The sequence below is a fragment of the Panthera pardus genome, unplaced genomic scaffold, assembly GCF_024362965.1.
Source record: "Panthera pardus isolate Hobbes unplaced genomic scaffold, ASM2436296v1 HiC_scaffold_6, whole genome shotgun sequence".
In the NCBI taxonomy this organism is placed as follows: Eukaryota; Metazoa; Chordata; class Mammalia; order Carnivora; family Felidae; genus Panthera; species Panthera pardus.
Window position 1 is genome coordinate 53,137,970 of NW_026526991.1, and position 20,054 is coordinate 53,158,023.

Below are 20,054 nucleotides of genomic sequence, written 5' to 3' on the forward strand. Positions count from 1 at the left end.
ATATTTCTCTGGAAAATCCTGTGATGTGACACTGGTCTTAGGGGTGGGTATAAAGGTAGTGGGTTTTTCAGTTAGTGATAAACACTCATACTATAGAAATATTCAAAGGAGGCTCAGTCAGTTGAGTGTCTGACTTCAACTCAGGTCATGATCTCGCTCTGTCTCTGTCTCCGTCTCTCTCTCAAAAATAAATAAACATTAAAAAAAAATATTCAAAGGAGAACAGGTATGAAAGTCTGCTTGCTTTTGCAAAACAAACTAGACTTGCAAAGCTAAAGATATATCATCACTTTTCTGAGATAGATAATATTCAGGTTACAGTGAAATAGGAGAACTTCTTATAAAACTGTGGTTCACAAATCTGGCTAATATTACCAAATTCAATTATACCAAATATCCTATTTGAGAAAAATTTTGGAGGCCTAGAGAAAATATTAACAGTAGTGATCCCCTGGGGAAAATTTTGCAGTCTTTTACTTTTTCATTTACAGTTCTATTCAATTGTATTTCATTTATTTATTTATTAATCATTTTACAAATTGTTCAAAAAATTTTAAATTATTTTTTAAATGTTTTATTTATTTTTGAGAGAGAGCATGAGCAGGGAAAGGGCTGAGAGAGAGGGAGACACAGAATCCAAAGCAGGCTCCAGGCTCTGAGCTATCAGCACAGAGCTGGATGCAGGGCTTGAACTCACCAACTGTGATATCATGACCTGAGCCGAAGTCGATGCTTAACCAACTGAGACACCCAGGTGCCCTGGGTTTTATTTATTTATTGACTATGATCAGATACTACTTTAAATTGAAAATAAATTAGACAGGAAAAATTTTAAATCCTATATTTAGTAAATACTAATGCCTTGCTATAAGTGAAAGAAGGTCAGAACACAGTAAATTGATCTTGATAGAGGCTAGTTACTGAAGTATCCAAAGGACGTTGGTAAAGGGTAATTGTTCTACAATAAAAGCTTGGGAAAGGGATTCTGCGTTTATGGGGACTCAGTGGATGCCAGTGCATGCGGTTGGTTAGATGTTTAGCCACTACATAGATTTTCCAATTGGAAGGAGTTCATAGTTTAGCAAAGCAACGGTTGAACAACGGTTTGTTGTTCATTTAGATTTTGCCTTATTTAGAATCCTGCCCCCAAATTTAAAATTAGAGAAAGGGGCTCAAGATAAAATTATTTTTCTGTTCTGTGAAAAGTAATAAAAACTCATTGACAGAAATGGTATTTCACTGAACATTTGCATGTTGGTTCTTTCATTTTTTTGTTTTTTACATAATTACTTGGGATGCTGTAAACTGGAGTTCCTGGTTATGAAAAAGCCAAAGGTGAAAATGCCTTTAAAAATATTATAGATACAGGGGTGTCTGGGTGCCTCAGTCAGTTAAGCATCGGACTTCTGCTCAGGTCATGATCTCATGGTTTGTGGGTTCGAGCCCCACATCTGGCCCTGGAGCCTGCTTCGGATTCTGTGTTTCCCTCTCACTCTGCTCCTCCTCTGCTCATACTCTGTCTTTCTCTGTCTCTCTCAAAAATAAACATTAAAAAATATATATACATATATACTATAAGTACAAAAAAGAAAAGAAACGAAAGAGATCAGTGAGGTTTACCCAGGCCTCACCTAAGAGCAAAAATTCCAGTTCCTCTTCAGAGAATTACCTTCCCACCAACACCTGGGCTGCTCTCCCAGCTTCCTACTGCTGAGAAGAATGAGGGCCTGTATTCCCTCCTGAACTTACTGAGCTGTTCAGTAAGTAACTCCACAAGTAACACAGAATCCTGGCAAATTAAATGGTAGGTAAACATGGGAACAGGATACAGAATAAGTAAACATGAACAGGATACAGCTTTCTTGCAAAAAAAAAAATTTTTTAAGCCAATATTTAACAAATGTTACCCCTGATGAAACACATTCATCAGTTGGTTTTTCAGACATTTTTCTGTTTAAGAAAATAGTTTACATTAAGTGTCTCAATATTAAACACGGCCAGCTTTGAAAATACACTTTTGTTCCTATGTTGGAGGAAAATACTTGTATAAGTTTATTAAACAGTTAAGTACTAGGTAAAACAGGGCTTGCTTCTGATTTCTGAGAGCTCTTTTGTGTTCCTACCGTTAAGCTTATTCTGGGTTCGAAATAGGGTTTGCCCGGTAGATAATGTTGTACGTGGTGCTAATGAGGAATAAAAGTAATTCTAGAAATGCCTAGGGAAAAACTTTTAATGATTCTTATGCAACACTTGTGAGTTTTGTCGTGTTAAAGCTCTGAAAAGTCTTTCACACCAGGTGCTCCTCATTTCCACTGCCGGCCCACCATGGGGCCGGCCCACCGAGATTCCACCTGTCTCCCCTTCCCAAACCTCCAGCTCCCGAAGTTTCCATTCCCGGAGGCGCAGGCAAGCATTCCTCAGCTAGGGGATTCCTCAACTGGCTCGGCCCGGCTCCACGTGACCTCCCCTAACACCTGTATACTGCCTTCAGCTCACAGCGCCCCCATCCCCTCCGCCAGGTACCGACCCAGCCCGGCTCCCCCTCCCCCAGGAGGTCACGATCCCGGTGCGAGCCTCGCTCGGGCCGGCAGGGGAGGGGCGGAGGCCACGGCCACGGCAGTTGCTCGAGCCCTTGCAGCCTGATTATCACATGACTGGACGGCGGCGGTAGCCGTGGCAGCAGCCGCGCCGGCTCTGCCGGCTCGCCGGGTGGGCTCAGTTCCGCTCACGCAGGAGTCGGGCGCAGAGGGCGGGGAAGGAACCTGCTGCCGCTGCGGTCGCCCAGTCGCTCCCGGAGCGCGCGGCGTCTCCCCGGGCCCGGCCGGCCCGCTCCATGCCGCTCCGTTGCGGAAGTGTAGCGGGGGGAGGCGGCGGCGGCGGCTGCACGGAGCGCGGGAGGCCGGGGCCCGGCCCCCTGCAGCACTAGGCTCCGGGAGCCGCGCGGCGCGCCCCAGCGGCCCGGCTGCCCGCGCGCCCGGCGCCCGCCGCAGCCTGCATGCCCCGCGCTGCGCTTCGTCCGGCCCCCGCCGCCGCCTCCTGCTCGCACCGCTGCTGCCGGGCGCCGGAGTAATATGCTCACCCGAGTGAAATCTGCCGTGGCCAATTTCATGGGCGGCATCATGGCTGGCAGCTCAGGCTCCGAGCACAGCGGCGGCGGCTGTGGAGGCTCGGACCTGCCCCTGCGCTTCCCCTACGGGCGGCCGGAGTTCCTGGGGCTGTCTCAGGACGAGGTGGAGTGCAGCGCCGACCACATCGCCCGCCCCATCCTCATCCTCAAGGAGACCCGGCGGCTGCCCTGGGCCACTGGCTACGCAGAGTGAGTGTAGCGACACCGGCGGCGCCCCTGCTCTCCTCGCGGCCCTTCCCCGCACGGTTCCAGCCCTCCTCCTCCTTCCTCGGCCTCAGGGCCCTCCAGGGGCTGCCGGCGTCCAGGCCTCGGCGGGGACCTCTTTACTTACACTGGCCATTCCTCTCTTTTCCTACTCCCCCTTCCCCCAACCCCAAGGACGCAGCATCTCCAGACCGGGTATGGGTGGTGGATGGTGGGTGGCAAAGCTGGACCGTGGGAAAGCTAAGGTTGCACGGGTCTGTGATTCCGGGGGCTGTGACACTTGGAAGAAAGTGCGTAGAACAGCTTTGCTGAAGTTTGAAACACAGCAGGGAAAGCTGGTATCTGCGCCCACCCTCCCCAAAAGCTTTGCGCCACCGCATGAAGTTTGTGGGGAAGAGTCAGGAGGAGCTGCCGCTGCGCGTGAGTGGGTGGGTAGGGGGCAGTTCGTGTGCAAGGTTACACATATGAGAAGGTCTCAGTTTCTCTGATTTAAGTCTAGGAGCTTGCTCGCTTCTTTTTTAGCGGGTAGTAAACCTCTGCGCGTTCGGTAAATGCCAGTACTGTTTCCCCCAGTCCTCTGGGAGTGGGAACTTATTTCAGGTGTTTAACGATAGCATTTTGGTAATCAGCTTTGGCGATTAAGCGAGCGTTTGAGTGATTTACTATTTCAAGAACTGATTCAGTTAGGTTGACGACCTGGAGTGGAACTGGGAAAGGAGGGAGGATTTTAATGGCCTCCCCGCCTCCCCAGCTACTCCTCCATTGACTATTAATGACCATCTTATGAATGATAGGATAAGTAAGGTTTCTCCTCCTACTCATCGTTATGAAACTGGGAAATTGGGAAGGTGGCATTTAGGAGACCAGAGATCAGGGCTTAACAATGACCCGGTGGGTGCACAAGTGCACGCAAAACCCCGGTGCCGGGCACACCTGCCCCTTTTCCTTTAACTCCATCTGCTCCATGATCTTGGCCCTCCCCTCTCCGCGAACAGCATCGCTCGCTGATTGGTTCACCTGGGAACCAATCGGCTCTCCCGACGCCTGGGCGCTTCGATGCTGACCCTGTTCTGGTGGCCCGGATACCCGCGAGCAGGCAGGGTTCCCGACGCTCCGGGTTCCGGTGCGAGACGGGGCTTGCAAGACGCTCTGCTTAGAGTCTCGAATTCTTTTTTTCCTTTCCTTTTCATCATACGACCTTTTCTCCGTGGGTTTTAATAGAAAAGGCGAATAAATAGGGAGAGACTACTGGAATATAAAAGATGGTGACAAAGCCCAGTGAGAAGGTTGGGTGCTAAAACAATAACCATTAACACATAATAAGGGACAAGCCTGGTTAGGGAATGTTGTGTGTGTGTGGGGGGGGGGGGGTGGCGGGGAGTACCAGATAGCCTTATAATTTATAGGAGAATCCAAAGCAAAGATAAACACCTGTATAAGGAAGAAAAGCCTGTCCATACATACCAAACACCTTTTGTTGAGTGAAATTAAAAAAAAAAAAATGTTTAAAGCCTATTTAGACGCAGTGCAAGGCAAAACAGCTCGGAGGCATACTGTGTCCTACAATTGTGTGAGGTGGGGGACTTGTGCTTGCCAAAAAACCTGAACAACCCAGCCATTTGTCGCTCCAGTGGGATTTACAGGGTGAGAGCATCTGTCTGAGGGGCAGAATGACAAGGAGATAGTGAGAAAGTCATGAGAAGTAGGAAGGAAGATGTTATAACCCATGTGGAAGCTCTCTGGGCACGATAAAAGGAGGACCTCAAACGGGAAGAAAAGGAAAGGGGAATAAAAACCAGTTTCAGAATGTTTGGTTCCTATGGCAGGCACATGATATGCTCAGGACTGTAAAGAATATAAGGGAATCTGAAATGAGAGCTGTAGCAGGGATGGATGGGACCTAGGGGCTACACCTCCTCCTAGCTAGGCCTCCATTTCCTTATCTCTAAGAAGTTTGCCTTTTCCTAGACCCAGATGTGAGAGATGTTCGGTTAGAAGGACCCCTGTAAAAATCTTTAATTTTAAAAATCAGTTATTTTTTAAAATAAATTTTTTTTTAATCTTTGTTTTTGAGAGAGAGAGCACGAGTTTTTGAGCACGAGTGAGCAGGGAAGGAACAGAGAGGGAGACACAGAATCCAAAGCAGGCTCCAGGCACAGAGCCAGAGGTGGGGCTCAAACTCACCAACCGTGAGATCATGACCTGAGCCCAAGTCGGACTCTTAACCGACTGAGCTCCCCGGGCACTCCTAAAAACTACTTATTAAACGCTCACTGGGTTAAGTGGCTTGGACTTTTGATTTCAACTCACGTCACTATCTCACAGTTGGTGAGTTGGAGCCCCATACTGGGATCTGCGCTGACAGCGTGGGGCCTGCTTGGGATTCTCTCCCTCCCCACACATAGTCTCACGTGTGTGCTCTCTCTCTCAAAAATAAATAACTAAACATTAAAAAATAAAGAGTGGATTAAAATATTAAAAATATTAGTTGTGAAACTAGTACATACTTGTGAATTCAAGCAAAGACCTGTACCTTTACAAATGTAGGTTCCCCCCCCCCCCCCCACTCCCTTTAGGGTTAGTAACTGTTTAGTGTTTGGTGTGTGTGCCTTTCTAGACTTCTTTGAATGCACTTATAAATATGCATCATGTGTTTCTTTTTTCTTCCCACGATAGACTCCTACTGAGTATGTTATTCTGTAGCATTTTCAGAAAACGCTATGTCATGGACTTTATTCCAAGTCAATACATACAGAATTGCCTCATTCTTTTAAAGTATATACATAGTACTAATAATAGCTAACAATAGGTGCTTACTGTTTAGTACTTTCACTGTTTGCAGCTTTGTATCATATCATTTGATTCTCACAACAACCCTATAAAGTAGGCAGTAGCATTTGCATTTTCTATAAAACAGAATATATATATATATATATATATAACAATATATATGTAACAGGATATATATAAATATATATAATAAGACACAGGCAATGAATGATTAAGCAATGTATATATCTACATATATAAGCAATATATATGTAACAGAATGTATATATAATATATATAGTATATATAAAATAAGGCACAGAGGCAATGAATGATTAAGCAACTTTCCCAGAGTCCTACCACCTTAACAGAGCCTGTATTTGAACCCAAGCATGATTCCACAGCTCACAATTACCAAACTGCCTCCTTACAGGGTATTAAACTATGGTGCATTAATCTATACCCAGGATTAAGCACTGTTATCTTGTCCCCTCCCTTTGCCAGATGTCAGATGTACTGTACCACTTCCTCAAACCTTGAACTGTACTTACTCTTCCTGAAAACACACATCCTGAATGATCAAAATGTCTGAAATAGAGAAGGGGAGAGAAAGATCTGTAGGGCTATGATCAGATGCTGCTACCAGTAACACTGCCCTTTACTATAGTATCTCATGGAAGGAGGAATTCCCTTTGTTCTAGAAGGTACCTAAGAGAGAGAGAATTGGTAAAGAGATTGCTCAGAGAGTAGGGACCAGGGGGATGCTATGAATCAAGGTCTGAATCAGAAGGGGTTTGCTTACCCTTCCAAAAAGTGAGTTACTTTCAATGCCTTCCTGGGGAGGAAGAATTGGCATCTCGGTGTTTGAGCAGTTAGAGGACTCTAACTCTAGGGCTGACCTTTTGGACGATAGAAAAATTAAGGATAAATGTTCTATTTTTTGCCACTTGTTAATCCTTTTCGAGCAGAGATTCTCTGTAGGTTATAGGCCTAGAGAATTAGCTTAAGAAATCCCTGTAAGACTTGAGGATCCAGAAACTGAAGACCCTCACTTATTAATTCAGTATTTATTGGCGTTGTGCTGAATGGAATTTCCTGGCTCCTCAAAAAGCTTTCTATTGTGGCTGAAGCTTTTAGCCACTTGATTAAGGGCTATATGCTAGGTTGTAAGACTCTGTAAGGTGTTACAGTTAAAAATAACATCCAGAGAGCTCACATCTTTTTAAAAAAAATGGATTAAAAAGTTTTCTTTTTTAGTTTGGCTTTGAAATTATGGATTTAGACTGTTAGATCTGCTCAGAGAGAGCCCATGGGAAACAACAGTTTGACCCAGGGACCCCCACAGGGCAGCTACTTCCCTTCTCTCTCCATGACTTTAAACTTTTTTTTTTTTTTTAAGTTAAGCTTATTTTTTTTTTTGAGAGAGAGAGCAGGCCAGCAGGGGAGGGGCACAGAGAAAGGAGGACAGAGGGTGTGTGGGGCTTGAACTCATGAATTGAGAGATCATGGCCTGAGCTGAAATTGGCCGCTCTGAGCCCCCCGGGCACCCCTCTCTCGAAAACTTTAAATCCCACCCAAGTGGTTCCTGTGTTTCAGGGACGTGGAAGTTGATTCATTTTTAATGGATTAGGAGCCCATTTTGACTTCTTCCCAGCTTGTCCAACCTTACTCTCATCAGTGGTCAGCTGGACTTACAGATACAAGTGGATATGGAGTTCATGCCCAAAACTACCGCAGCAGAAAAAACCAGAGAACGTGTAGTAGTCTGTATATGAAAGCGTCACATTCACGTTTTTGTCGGGGATAAATTTTTGCTTGTACAGAAATAGGTAATTACAGCATTTTACTTGGGGTATAGCTACAACTATACAATTCTCTTTATTTGTGTTTATTTTTGAGATACAGAGCATGAACAGGAGAGGGGTGGAGGGAGAGGAAGACAGAGTATCTGAAACAGGCTACAGGCTCTGAGCTGTCAGCACAGAGCCCGATGTGGGGCTCGAACTCACAAACTGTGAGATCATGACCTGAGCCAAAGTCGGACGCTTAACCTACTGAGCCACCCAGGAGCCCCTCGTCGTCGTCATCGTCGTCGTCGTCATCGTCGTCGTCGTCATTGTTTTTTCCCCCTAGTATCTTTCTTATAAAAGTGACCCAGGCATGGGTACAAAAAAAAAAAACAAACTATTTTAAGTTCTTTGTGTCTCATAGTGTTCAAAATTGTGATGAAATAGCCTTGTTTAAATCCAGCAAATAGCCCACACGCATTTAGATTTGTTTTGGAATCTGTAGGCTGTTCTGCGGCCCCAGCTATTGGCACTAATTAACAATCACCAGTGAATCACGTTGGTTGTCTGTGAGGTTGTGATGACAGAGAAACCACTATTTCTCTCTTGATCCAAAGCTCAGAAATCCCCTGGCCTTTATTTTTTCTTCTGACCTCCTCTAGCACAGCCACCCCTCTTACACCTCTTAGCAGAGCTCCTGCCTGGGAACTTCCTGTTTAACTTTTGCAGCGGAAGAATCTTGAGGTTCTTTACTTCTTCTTCTATAAAGATAAAAAGGAATGGATTGTGGAGGAAGGTGTCTCATTTAACAAAACTCTCCATAGCACTTACTTGCAGATGAATTAAAAGTTCAGAGTGGCCTAAAACATGTCACCTGCCTTTCTGGTAACCTGCAGAAGGTATTCATTTCCTATTTTAAAGCAGGTGGTTAAGCTCTCCTTCATTTTTCAGATTTAACACAATGAAGTCTTCTCCTCTGGGATGGAGCTTCTGGGCTGTCCCTTAGGAACCTGGATCAGTTTCCTTCAAAGACTAGTGATGCTTTTGGCAGAGGATTTAACCGTTCTGAGGGGCTGTGTTTATTCTGTGTTTCAGCTTCAGTTAGGTAGACATCTCTGATATTTTCCCACCACACAGTGCTTCCTAACTATGGTTATGGTAGTACCAGCTGATAAAACTGACTGCATCCTAGAATTGTTTTCTAAAAATATATTATTGAGGACAAATTTTTATTGAGATATAATTGACATTGATTTCAGATGTGTAGCATAATGATTCCACATCTGTATATATTGTGAAATCACAATAAATCTAGTTAACACCCATCGCCACACATAGTTACAATTCTTGTGTGTGATGAGAACTTTTAAGATTTGCTCTTAGCAACTTCAAATGTACAAGACAGTATTATTAACTGTAGTCATCACCCTGTGCATTACCTTTTGACCACCTTAATCCATTTTTGTACACCCTTCCCAACCGTTCACCAATCTATTCTCTGTATCTATGAGGTGTTTTTTTTTTTTTTTTTAAGATTTACACACATAAGTGAGGTAATATAGTATTTGTCTCGGACTTGTTTCACTTAGCATAATGCCTCAAGGTCCACATATGTTCTCACAAATGGCAGGATTTCCTTTTGTATGGCCAAGAATACTCCATTGGGTGTATATATCTATATATGAAATATATATGTATAAAATATATATGATATGTAGATACACACCCGCATTTTCTTTATCCATTCATCTATCAATGGGCAATTAGGTTTTTTCCATGTCTTGACTATTGTAAATAATGCCACAATGAACATGAAGATGTAGGTATTTTTTTGAGTTCGTGTTTTCATTTCCTTTGGATAAATACCTAGAAGTGGAATTGCTGGATCATATGGTAATTAGATTTTTAATTTTCTGAGGAAACTTCCATACTGTTTCCCATAGTGCACCAATTTACATTCCCACCAACGGTGCACAAGGGTTCCCTTTTTTCCCCACATCCTAACCAGAGCTTGTTATTTCTTGTTCTTTTGATCATAGCCATTCTAACAGGTATAAGCTGATATCTCATTGTGGTTTTAGTTTGCATATCCCTGAGGGTTAGTGATGTTGGGTACGTTTTCATGTTGGCTATTTGTATGTCTTCTTTGGAAAAAAAAAATATCCAGATTCTCTGCTCATTAAAAAAAATGAGATTTTGGGGCGCCTGGGTGGCACAGTCGGTTAAGCGTCCGACTTCAGCCAGGTCACGATCTCGCGGTCCGTGAGTTCGAGCCCCGCGTCAGGCTCTGGGCTGATGGCTTGGAGCCTGGAGCCTGTTTCAGATTCTGTGTCTCCCTCTCTCTCTGCCCCTCCCCCGTTCATGCTCTGTCTCTCTCTGTCCCAAAAATAAATAAAAAACGTTGAAAAAAAATGAGATTTTTAAAATTTAAATTAAAAAAATTTTTTTGAATGAGTTTTTTCTATATTTTGGATACTAACCCCTTATCAGATATATGATGGCTAGCACATATTTTCCTCCATTCAGTAAGGTCCCTTTTCATTTTGTTGATGGTTTCCCTTGCTGTGCAGAAGCTTTTTAGTTTGAATAGTCTCACTTGTTTAATTTTGCTTTTGTTGCCTTTGCTTTTGGTGTCACACCAAAAAATTGTTGCCAAGATCCAGGTTGAGGAGCTTACCACCTATGTTTTCTCCTAGGAGTTTTATGGTTTCAGCTAGCATTCAAGTTTTTAATCCATCTTGAGTTAATGTTTGTGTCTGCTGTACGATAGTGGTCCAGTTTCTTTCTTTTGCATGTGGCTGTCCAGTTTTCCCCCACACCACTCACTGAAGAGACTGACTTCCCCCCATCATGTATTCTTGGCTCCTCTGTCATAAATTGGCCATATATGTATGTATGGGTTTGTTTCAGGGTTCTCTGCTCTATTTACCTATGTGTCTGTTTTTATGCCAATACCGTGCTATTTTAATTGCTGTGGCCTTATAATATAGTTTGAAATCAGGAAGCGTGATGCCTCCAGTTTTGTTCTTCTTTCTCAAGATGTGTTGGGTCATTTGGGGTCTTTTGTGGCTCCATACATATTTTAGGATGGTTCCAGTTGTGTGAAAAATGTCTTTGGAATTTTGATAGAGGGACTGCATTGAATCTGTAGATTGCTTTGGGTAGTCTGGACATTTCAACAGTGTTTTTTCTAATCCATGAGCATGGAGTGTCTGCCATTTGTATTTTCTTCACTTTCTTTCATCAGTGTCTGATAGTTTTTAGTGACAGTTCTGTCACTTCTTTGGTTAAATTTACTTCCAGGTATTTTATTCTTTGGTGTGTAGTTGTAAGTGGAATTGTTTTCTTAAGTTCTCTTTCTGATAGTTCATTATTAGTGTATAGAAATACAACTGATTTTTGCATATTGATTTTGTATCTTGTAACTTGACTGCATGTGTTTATCCCAACAGGTTTTTGGTGGTCTTTAGGGTTTTCTATTTATATCCTGTCATTTGCGAATAGTGTCAGTCTTTGTGTCTCCCTTTCTGATGGGGATGCTCTTTCTTTGCTTTTTTTTTTTCTTTCTTTCTGCCTAATTGTTCTAGCTAGGACTTCTAGTACTGTGTTGAATAAAAGTGGTGAGGGACACCTGGGTGGCTCAGTCAGTTAAACCTCTGACTCTCGGTTTTGGCTCAGTTTATGATCTCATGGTTTGTGAGTTTGAGCCCCACATTGGGCTCCTTGCTGACAGTGTGGAGCCTGCTTGGGATTCTCTCTCTCCCTCTCTTTCTTCCCTTCTCCTACTCGCTCTGTCTCTCTCAAAATAAATAAACTAAAAAAAAAAAAAAAGTGGTGAGAGTAGACATCCTTGCCTTGTTCTGGATCTTAAAGGAAGAACTTTCAGTTTAGCACCAGTGAGTAGTGAGTATGATGATAGCTGTGGGCTTGTCATAGATGACCTTTATTACATTGAGATACATTACCTCTATACCTATTTTGTTGAGAGCTTTTATCAGAAATGGATACTGAATATTGTCAAATGCTTTTTCTCCATCTGTTGAGATAATCATGTGATTTTTATCCTTCGTTTTGTTACTGTGTATTATATCAATCGATTTGTGTGTATTGAACCATCCTTGGATCCCTGGAATAAATCCCACTTGATCATGGTGTGTGATCCTTTTAATGTGTTGTTGAATTCAGTTGGCTAATATATTGTTGAGCTTTGCATCTATGTTCAGGAGGAATATTGGCCTCTAATTGTCTTTTCTTGTGGTGTCCTTGTCTGGTTTCAGTATTGAGGTAATGTTGGCTTTGTAAAATGTATTTGGAAGTGTTCCCTCTTCTGTTATTTGGAAGATTGAGAAAGAAGGACAAATTATTTTTTAAAGGAAGATGTCTTTTAATTGTAGATGTTTTGGTTGTTATTGGAGTTGTCTTTATGCTTTGTTCTGATTTGTCTAAATTTGAACAGAGGATTGATCCCCCCACCCCCTTTGAATTTATGCCATCCTCTTTCAGGAAATAAACACTATTCACCTTCCATTCTCTCAGGGAAAGAGTGGCATTCCTACTGTGTGTCAGGTGTCAGATATGGGTCCTATTCTGGGCCCATAATATAAGACATAGTCATTGTCCTCAAGAAAATTTTTATGTCATAGTCTTTTCCCCTTTAGTGTCATTCTTTGAAATTAAAGTGAAATCACAGACTAATCAGGTGGTAAGAGGCCAGCATTGGAGAAGGTGGGTGCAGGGAGGTCATTTGTTTTATTTTTAATGTCTTAATGCTTCTGGGAAATTTCAAATCTCAGCATTTGAAATCATGGTGTCTTTAAGTCCTACTAAGGAAGTAAACTGTTCTTTCCAGCAAACATTGTGATTAGCTGTCAAGTTCTCTGTACCTGGAGGTCCCAAGACCTTTATATATATCTATATAAAGGTATAACTAAAAAAAAATTATTGTAACTCTTGTTAAAATGGTAAGGAATATGTTTTTCAAGACTGTTGCAATAGGGGCACTTTATTTTTTTTAATTTTTTTTTCATGTTTATTTCTGAGACAGAGAGAGACAGAGCATGAGTGGGGGAGGGGCAGAGAGAGGGGGAGACACTGAATCCGAAGCAGGCTTCAGGCCCCGAGCTGTCAGCACAGAGCCCAGCGCGGGGTTTGAAGATCATAACCTGAGCGGAAGTCAGACGCTCAACCAACTGAGCCACCCAGATGCCCCAGGGGCATTTTAATAGAGGAAAAGAGATCAGACTCAACTCCAAATACAGCAAAGAGAGCTGGGAATTTATAGCCAATGAGCAGCGTGAGGACGTTAGTGGGTGGAAAATTACTGGGAAGAGACCTCATGGGTAGGGGAGATTCTTGTGAAGGCAGGTCAAGGGCTTACACATCAAGGTAGGAGAGGAGATTGATCATATATGAAAAGTGATCAGATTTGACTGCTAAGTGGGAACCTAAAGAACCAAATCTATTATCTGCCATTACCAACATTTCATGTAATAAAGGATATTTAAAAACCAGAAGAGTTGGGGCACCTGGGTGGCTTAGTCAGTTGAGCATCCCACTCTTGATTTTGGCTCAGGTCATGATTCTAGGATTGTGGGATTGAGCCCCTATGTGGGGCTCCACGCTGAGAGTGGAGCCTGCTTGAGGTTTTCTCTCCCACCACCCCCCACCCCGCCCCCGCCTTCACCATTTCCCCTGCTCTTTCTCTCTCACTCTTTCAAAATAAATATATAAAAATAGAAGAGCAGAGGCAAATAATCTCAGCAAAAAATAGTTTTTTAGTTTTTTTGAAAATGCTATGATAATTGCTGTTTTCCTAATTTTTCACAGACCTATAAGACCACATATTTTACCTGCCCTAGAGGACTCCTAAGGCATTTTCCAGTTTTAAACCTTGAGAGTTTCTGGGGTTTAGCTAAGAACCAGTATCTTTTCCAGGCTGAGGTCTTTCCAGGGGGCCTACTCTCATCTTTATTGTGATTACAGTTTTGAATTATTTTTCCCCAGCACTTGATTATGAAAATTTTCAAACATGCACAAAGTTGAAACCATTATGCACTTAGCACCCATAAGGCCACCATCCGGATTCTACAGTGCACATTTTGCTGTATTTGCTTATTCATTTCCCTAGCCATCAGTCTATTATTATTTTTAAGTGTATGTTTCCTTTAGTCCAATTGCTTTGATTTCATGCTACTAAGGTATTTTCTACAGTAAATTAAAAATTTGGATTGAGTACCTATGACATTCTCGAGAAAACCACCAAACAATTGGGTCCTCACCCATGCACGGGGAGCCAACCTAGATTTAACTTTTATACCCTTGGCATACTACAAATGATCCCTCAGTCCGTATGCTTGCCATACCTTAGCATTCACATAACTGAGAACTTCAGATGGGGTCCAGCTGAAAATGAGAAATAGATGACCTATTTCTTTCCTGTGCTCCTGTTTAATTAAATTAGTAGGAAATTTGCTTAAAACTGAAGTTGTTGCTGTTGTCAGCTGGTGGCCAGTCAGGGGAATACGGTGAGGAGTAGTCTGTTTTGTTAAGACTTCAGAAGGTATTGCTTGAAAAGTGCTGATGATAAAGACACCGTTGTGCTGTTTTCCTTATTTCTGAGATAGATGTCTGCTAGGAGGCTTAGTACCTGCCTAATTACTCTTTTTTTCTGGGATGGTTCCATCAGTTGGGTTTTCTGGAATGTGAATCAATAGTGTTTTTTGTTTTTTTGTGTTTTGTTTTGTTTTGTTTTGTTTTGTTTTTTGGTTATACTGTTTCTGATTTATGTTTACAGCTGTTTATAGAAAACTAAGTGCTTACCTACCCATATTTTCTGTGCAGACTTTGTGCTTCCATATTAGCGAGAATAATGATGCCACCAGTTAACATCTGTATAGCTCTTGATGCCTATTAAGGTCCTGCCATGTAGACTTAAATGTAAGCATCTGTTCTCCATGTTTAATAGAAGAGGAAAACGAGGCTCTGAGAGAATCCAAGTTACTTTAGCCTCTCCTACAGTCCCACGATTCTGACGACCATCATGGAATCACTGAACCTGATCATTCACTGTGTGAAGTTACTCATTAATAAAAAGACATCTTTGTCCTATAAACAAAATGTCAGAGAACAGAATAAAGAATACATTTTATTACTCAAAGGAAATTAATACGGCTTAATCACCAGGTGGCTTTAAATTGCATGTTAGCACATCAAGTTTTATACAAAAGGATGCTTTTCAAAGCTTTAAAAAATAGTTCTATTGAGTATAGTAGACTTTCTTAGTATATGTGCATGTCCTGAGAACAACAGTCCAGATCTTGCCAAATTACCATCTTAACTACAAAGTGCCTTTTTTCATATTTTAATTTTTTGCAAACCCTATAAATCTTAAAAGCAGCCTGTACATTTTATCTGGTGGTATTTTTCTAAAGTTAATCCTATGTTGCACCATCAATAGCTACTTAGAAGTGGGTAATAAGGAATTTGGGATGATGGGGCACAAATCATGAGTCAGGTTTTATAAGGGATGCCCTCTTAAAATTTACTTTGGGGGTCCTATTACCTAAGTTCTTTACAAAGCAGAATCAAATTTTAATTTTTTTAATGTTTATTTTTAGGAGGGGCGGGGGAAGGGAGGGAAGGAGGGGCAGAGAGATCGGGAGACACAGAATCCAAAGCAGGCTCCAGGCTCTGCGCTGTCAGCACAGAGCCCAGCAGGGGGGCTCAAACTCAAGAACTGTGAGATCATGACCTGAGTCGAAGTCGGCTGCTCAGCTGCTCAACCGACTGAGACACCCAGGCGCTCCCAGAATCAAGTTTCAGTGGGACTTTTTTCAGTTACTGGACTTTGGGGGCAAGGCTGGAGCACCAGTGTGGCATTTGTTTGCTGGTCCTTGGCCCCGTGGGCTCTTGCAAGGGCTGTCTTGTGGCGCTCTTGCGTCTGTGACTTGCCCGAGTCAGGCCTAATGGAGCCTTGCGGGTAGGGGTAGTGCCATTAATCATCACAGGGCTGCGGGGTGGACAGAGAGATCAATTGCTTGCCAAGCTGAGAGGTCCAAAGTGGTTCGTGTGCTCTACTGTCCTTTCAGCAGGTTGACGAATAAACATTTAAGCTATCAAAAAAAGATGCCTCTTTACCATATGACCTTTTTCATTTAAGTATAGGAAGAAAAAAATCTCCAGTGACTACATTGATCTTTTTTTTAAATAAAAATGTTGTGCATTATTGAATTCCTGTATTTAAGTGGTCTGTGGTGTACTAGTAGCCATTCTGTGCTTTTTCGAACGTTGACAAATTATGTTTAGAACACACAGCTGGTGAAAATAAATGTTTAGTAGGAAGCACATTTTAAGGTACAGTGAATATGAAGAGCACATAAGAGGATGTGAGGGGTAGGAGGGAACCAAACTGGTATTGCTGTAGAAAGAACTATTAAGAGGATTTTTTTTTAATAGAAAAGAGGAAATAACTACAATATTTTGTTGCAAATAAATAGCCTACGAGGACGAACTCTCAAATGCATGCTTGGGAAAAGCAGAGAGCCGTTCTGTCAGCCTTTTAGGATGGCGTTCACCCTGTAGAGTAGGGTTTAGAGTAGAGCCAAAGAGCCAGATTACGCAGCATCTTGGCGGCCTTCCCTGTGACCATTACTAATGGGGCCATGCTACCCTGTTGTTAGAACCAGGTGTCCAGAGCTGGGCCGGTGATGCGGCGCAGCAGCAAATGCGGAGAAAAGAGTTGGCAACTCGGACCGCAGCAGCTGGTATTTAATTTTTAAAATATCCAGGTGTCAGATGGGAATTACATGGGCCCATAGTTGAAGCCCTGCCTCTCCTCCTGTCCCCATGTTCCAGCTTATGCGGTCAGTGCCGACAGAGGCCACCTGGCCCTCTCCTGCCGGGCACGCCACCTGAAGCCCTGCCTGATGCTTTGCCCCCCCTGAGAGGCACCACGGGGTGTCCCTGGGCTTCGGTGGAGCCCTGAATTGCATCCATTTCTGGTTCCCAGCCTCCTCACTGTCATGCACCCTTTTATTTATGTATTTTTCTTGGCTGTATCCCTTTGTGAAAGATTTTAACTAGCCACATCATATCTTTTCATCAGCAGGAAGGGGGAGTGTGATGATGATCATGTTGAACAGGTAACGTTTCGCCCAAAAGCAAAGGATTAACCGTTGTTTCGATTAATGTGTGAGTCCTTACTGTCCACACTGTCCTCCATTTGCTTCTTTTGTACTTCAGTACTTAGAGCAGTTGAGGTTTCTTCTTGCTACCTTCCCAGATCCCTCAGGAGCCTGGACCACAAGCTGAAGCTCTCCCACCAGGCTTGGCGTCTGCACCAGCCCTGAGTTCGCAGATGGTGTTTTCTTTAGGATTCAGATGTGTAACACCTTCCTTGAGCACGTCATTTCCAAGTTTCTGATGTCCTTTTCCTTGTTGAAAACTACGTTTTAATGGTTTTCTTGGCTCGCAGAGTGCTGCAAGTTGCTGGAGAGACCTGATACTTGTCAGCTGCAAGCTTAATTAAACTCATGCTGAGAATATTATCCTTTTTTTTCTAGCAGAGTTTTGACCCTTGGGCAAAAATTTATCTTGCAAAAAAATTTCTATCCACTAACTACGAGTGAGAAGAATTTAAAAACATCTTTAGCTATCTATTAACCTGTCAAGATGGAGAAAGGCCTTGATGAGTCAGGAACACAGAGTTAATTTTTTAAAATAATCTGGTTTTTTTTCTCCTTGCAGACTGGATATGCATTCATTGTGTCACTTCCAAATTCCCCTAAGTACTATGAAGAATATAAAAATTATCCATAAATCCTATTACTCATAATTAACGTCAGTTGAGAATTTGTATATATCTCTACATATTTGTATTTATAAAATGGGATAATTCTACATATGGATTAGTAGTTCTTTCACTGCAAGTAAAGTGTCCATGTCAGTAAATATCATACTCTGTCATTTATAATAGCTGCATTATATCCCATTTATGGTTTTAACATTCTTTTTTTCTTGGTAGTAACTTTTTTTTTTTTTTTTTTTTTTTTTTACTATTAAGAATCCTGAGATGAATATCCTTTTAGATCTATATCTATATCTGTATCTATGATGATATGTGGAGCCCAGTGTGGGGCTTGAACTCACAACCTTGAGATCAAGACCTGAGCTGAGATCAAGAGTTGGGTGCTTAGCCAACTGAGCCACCCAGGTGCCCCTAGATAAATTTTTGTTAAGCCATAATTTGAAAGGTGACATTTTTCTGGGGAACAGGTGCAAATTGGACTTTTCCAGTATTTCTAGTGACATTATTGAATAGTTTGAAAAGACAAATGTTTTGATTGAAAATTGTATTTGAGAAATGTTAGTTATGTACTTTATATTAAACTACTTTACCAAAGTAGTGTTTTGGTAAGCCAGGCTTACTGATTTAAGAAACATTATTGCTGCTTTTTTTGTATTTAGGATTGAGGTTTGGAAAAATGACCCTTTAGGACTAGCATAAGACCCTCCTGTGAATGATTCTGTCTTCAGAGCTAAAAACACTCATTGGCTGTCATGCCTTTAAGAGATAATCAGTGACAGCTCTTGATTTTACTTAGTTGTTTTAACTTTTAATGGATAATCTTGAGGGAGTGTGGGCATTGTCCTGTGTATTTTAATTTCTCCAGTGCTTAATATAGATTCCTATACATGAATGCTCCAATATCACATGGACCAGAAGTAGTGGACATAATCTATAGTTCCTCTAATTTCAAATGAAAGGAAAATCACTGTTGTTCTATAGGCTAATTTCAAAATATGTGCCCAACTTCTGGGAACACAACAGTTAATACAGCACTTGTACATTTCATTTATCTGTCTGCTCCAATGTTTGTTGGAGGTATTCATGGTATTCTCTGCATCTGGACTTCTCTATGCGGAAAGAAGGGAAAAACATACCTAGCTTTCTGACTCAGTGGCCAGTAATGGTAAGTCTATCTATCTGGATGCTGAGTTCAGAAATCCATTGAAGTTTCTGAACATTATCATTGCTTTCTCTGACCCCATCTGCTCAGCTTTTTTTCCTCTACTTTACTTTCTTCACTTTGTAGTATTTTTGGTATATTCATAAGGTGACTGCTCATGAATCCTTTCTCTGTGCACAAGCTAAGGCCTTATTGAATTAGGCATAGTCTAATCTATTTCATCTCTGGATTGGATAATTTATGCTAAGATTTGCAGTTTGCTTTTGAATCAGAAACTCGAAGTCACGCAATTGGCCCATTTCCATCTCTTTCTAACTCCAAGCCACTAACTTCTTATTTAAAGTTATGTACATGTCAATTTGAACTAGTTATTCTGTATTAAATTTTAACTTCATTAATTTCTATTCCTATGTTGGTACTGGTTCTTAGGCTGATCCCGAAGAGCTTCTTGTTTTTTGTCAGCTATATATAAAAATGGTATTTACTGGAAGTTACAACTGGGAAAATTTAAAAATATTTATAATTTCACTTGATTTTTAATGAAAAATAACCCTATTTTGCAAAACAAAAACCAGCTTAGTAAGAGGAGTGGTTTCCCTATTCACTTGTAAATCTCTCTAGTAACTGGCTTAATAGAAGACAGTTGGATTCTTAACAGCTTATGCATTGAATCTGTTGTATCATCACGCTCATGGGTAAACAGCACTTGGACTCAGTGAGAGAAGGGGAAACACCATAGCATATGGTGAAAATCGTTTTAACCTCATGTATCTCTTGAAAGAGTCCGGGAGACTCCAGCCATACTCGAGAAGGGCTGGTGGGGGGTATAGTCAGCATAACTTTTTATCTTTTTTTTTTTAAGTTTATTTATTTTGAGATGGCGGGAGAGAGAGAGTGTGCACAGGCACAAGAGCGTGAGGGAGGAACAGAGAGAGGGAGAGAATGAATTCCAAGCAGCCTCAGCACTGTCAACACAGAGCCTGATGCAGGCCTTGATCTCACAAAGTGTGAGATCATGACCTGAGCCAAAATCAAGAAGTGGATGCTAAGCTGACTGAGCCACCCAAGGGCCTCTCTCTGTGATTTTTTGAACTGCATTTTACAGGTAGAGAAACTTAGTCCACTTTAAAAAAGTTGTGGTTGGAATATAGTTTTTCCAGTTCTTTTTTTTTTTAATTTTTTTTTTTTAACATTTATTTA

General features: G+C 41.9%; 1 protein-coding gene across 3 annotated transcripts in view; it reads left to right on the forward strand.

Annotated features, from left to right (window-relative positions):
* Positions 1-2,576: 2,576 nt before the first annotated feature.
* PPM1H (protein phosphatase, Mg2+/Mn2+ dependent 1H) overlaps positions 2,577-20,054 on the forward strand; it is a 259,081-nt gene continuing 241,603 nt past the window's right edge. Inside the window, exon 1 of one of the 3 annotated variants that reach the window (XM_053895781.1) lies at positions 2,577-3,316. In XM_053895781.1, coding sequence (XP_053751756.1) covers positions 3,072-3,316 — 245 coding nt within the window. In that variant the 5' untranslated portion in view covers positions 2,577-3,071. The remainder of the gene's footprint in view (positions 3,317-20,054) is intronic. The other 2 variants (XM_053895780.1, XM_053895779.1) reach the window with 2 other exon arrangements.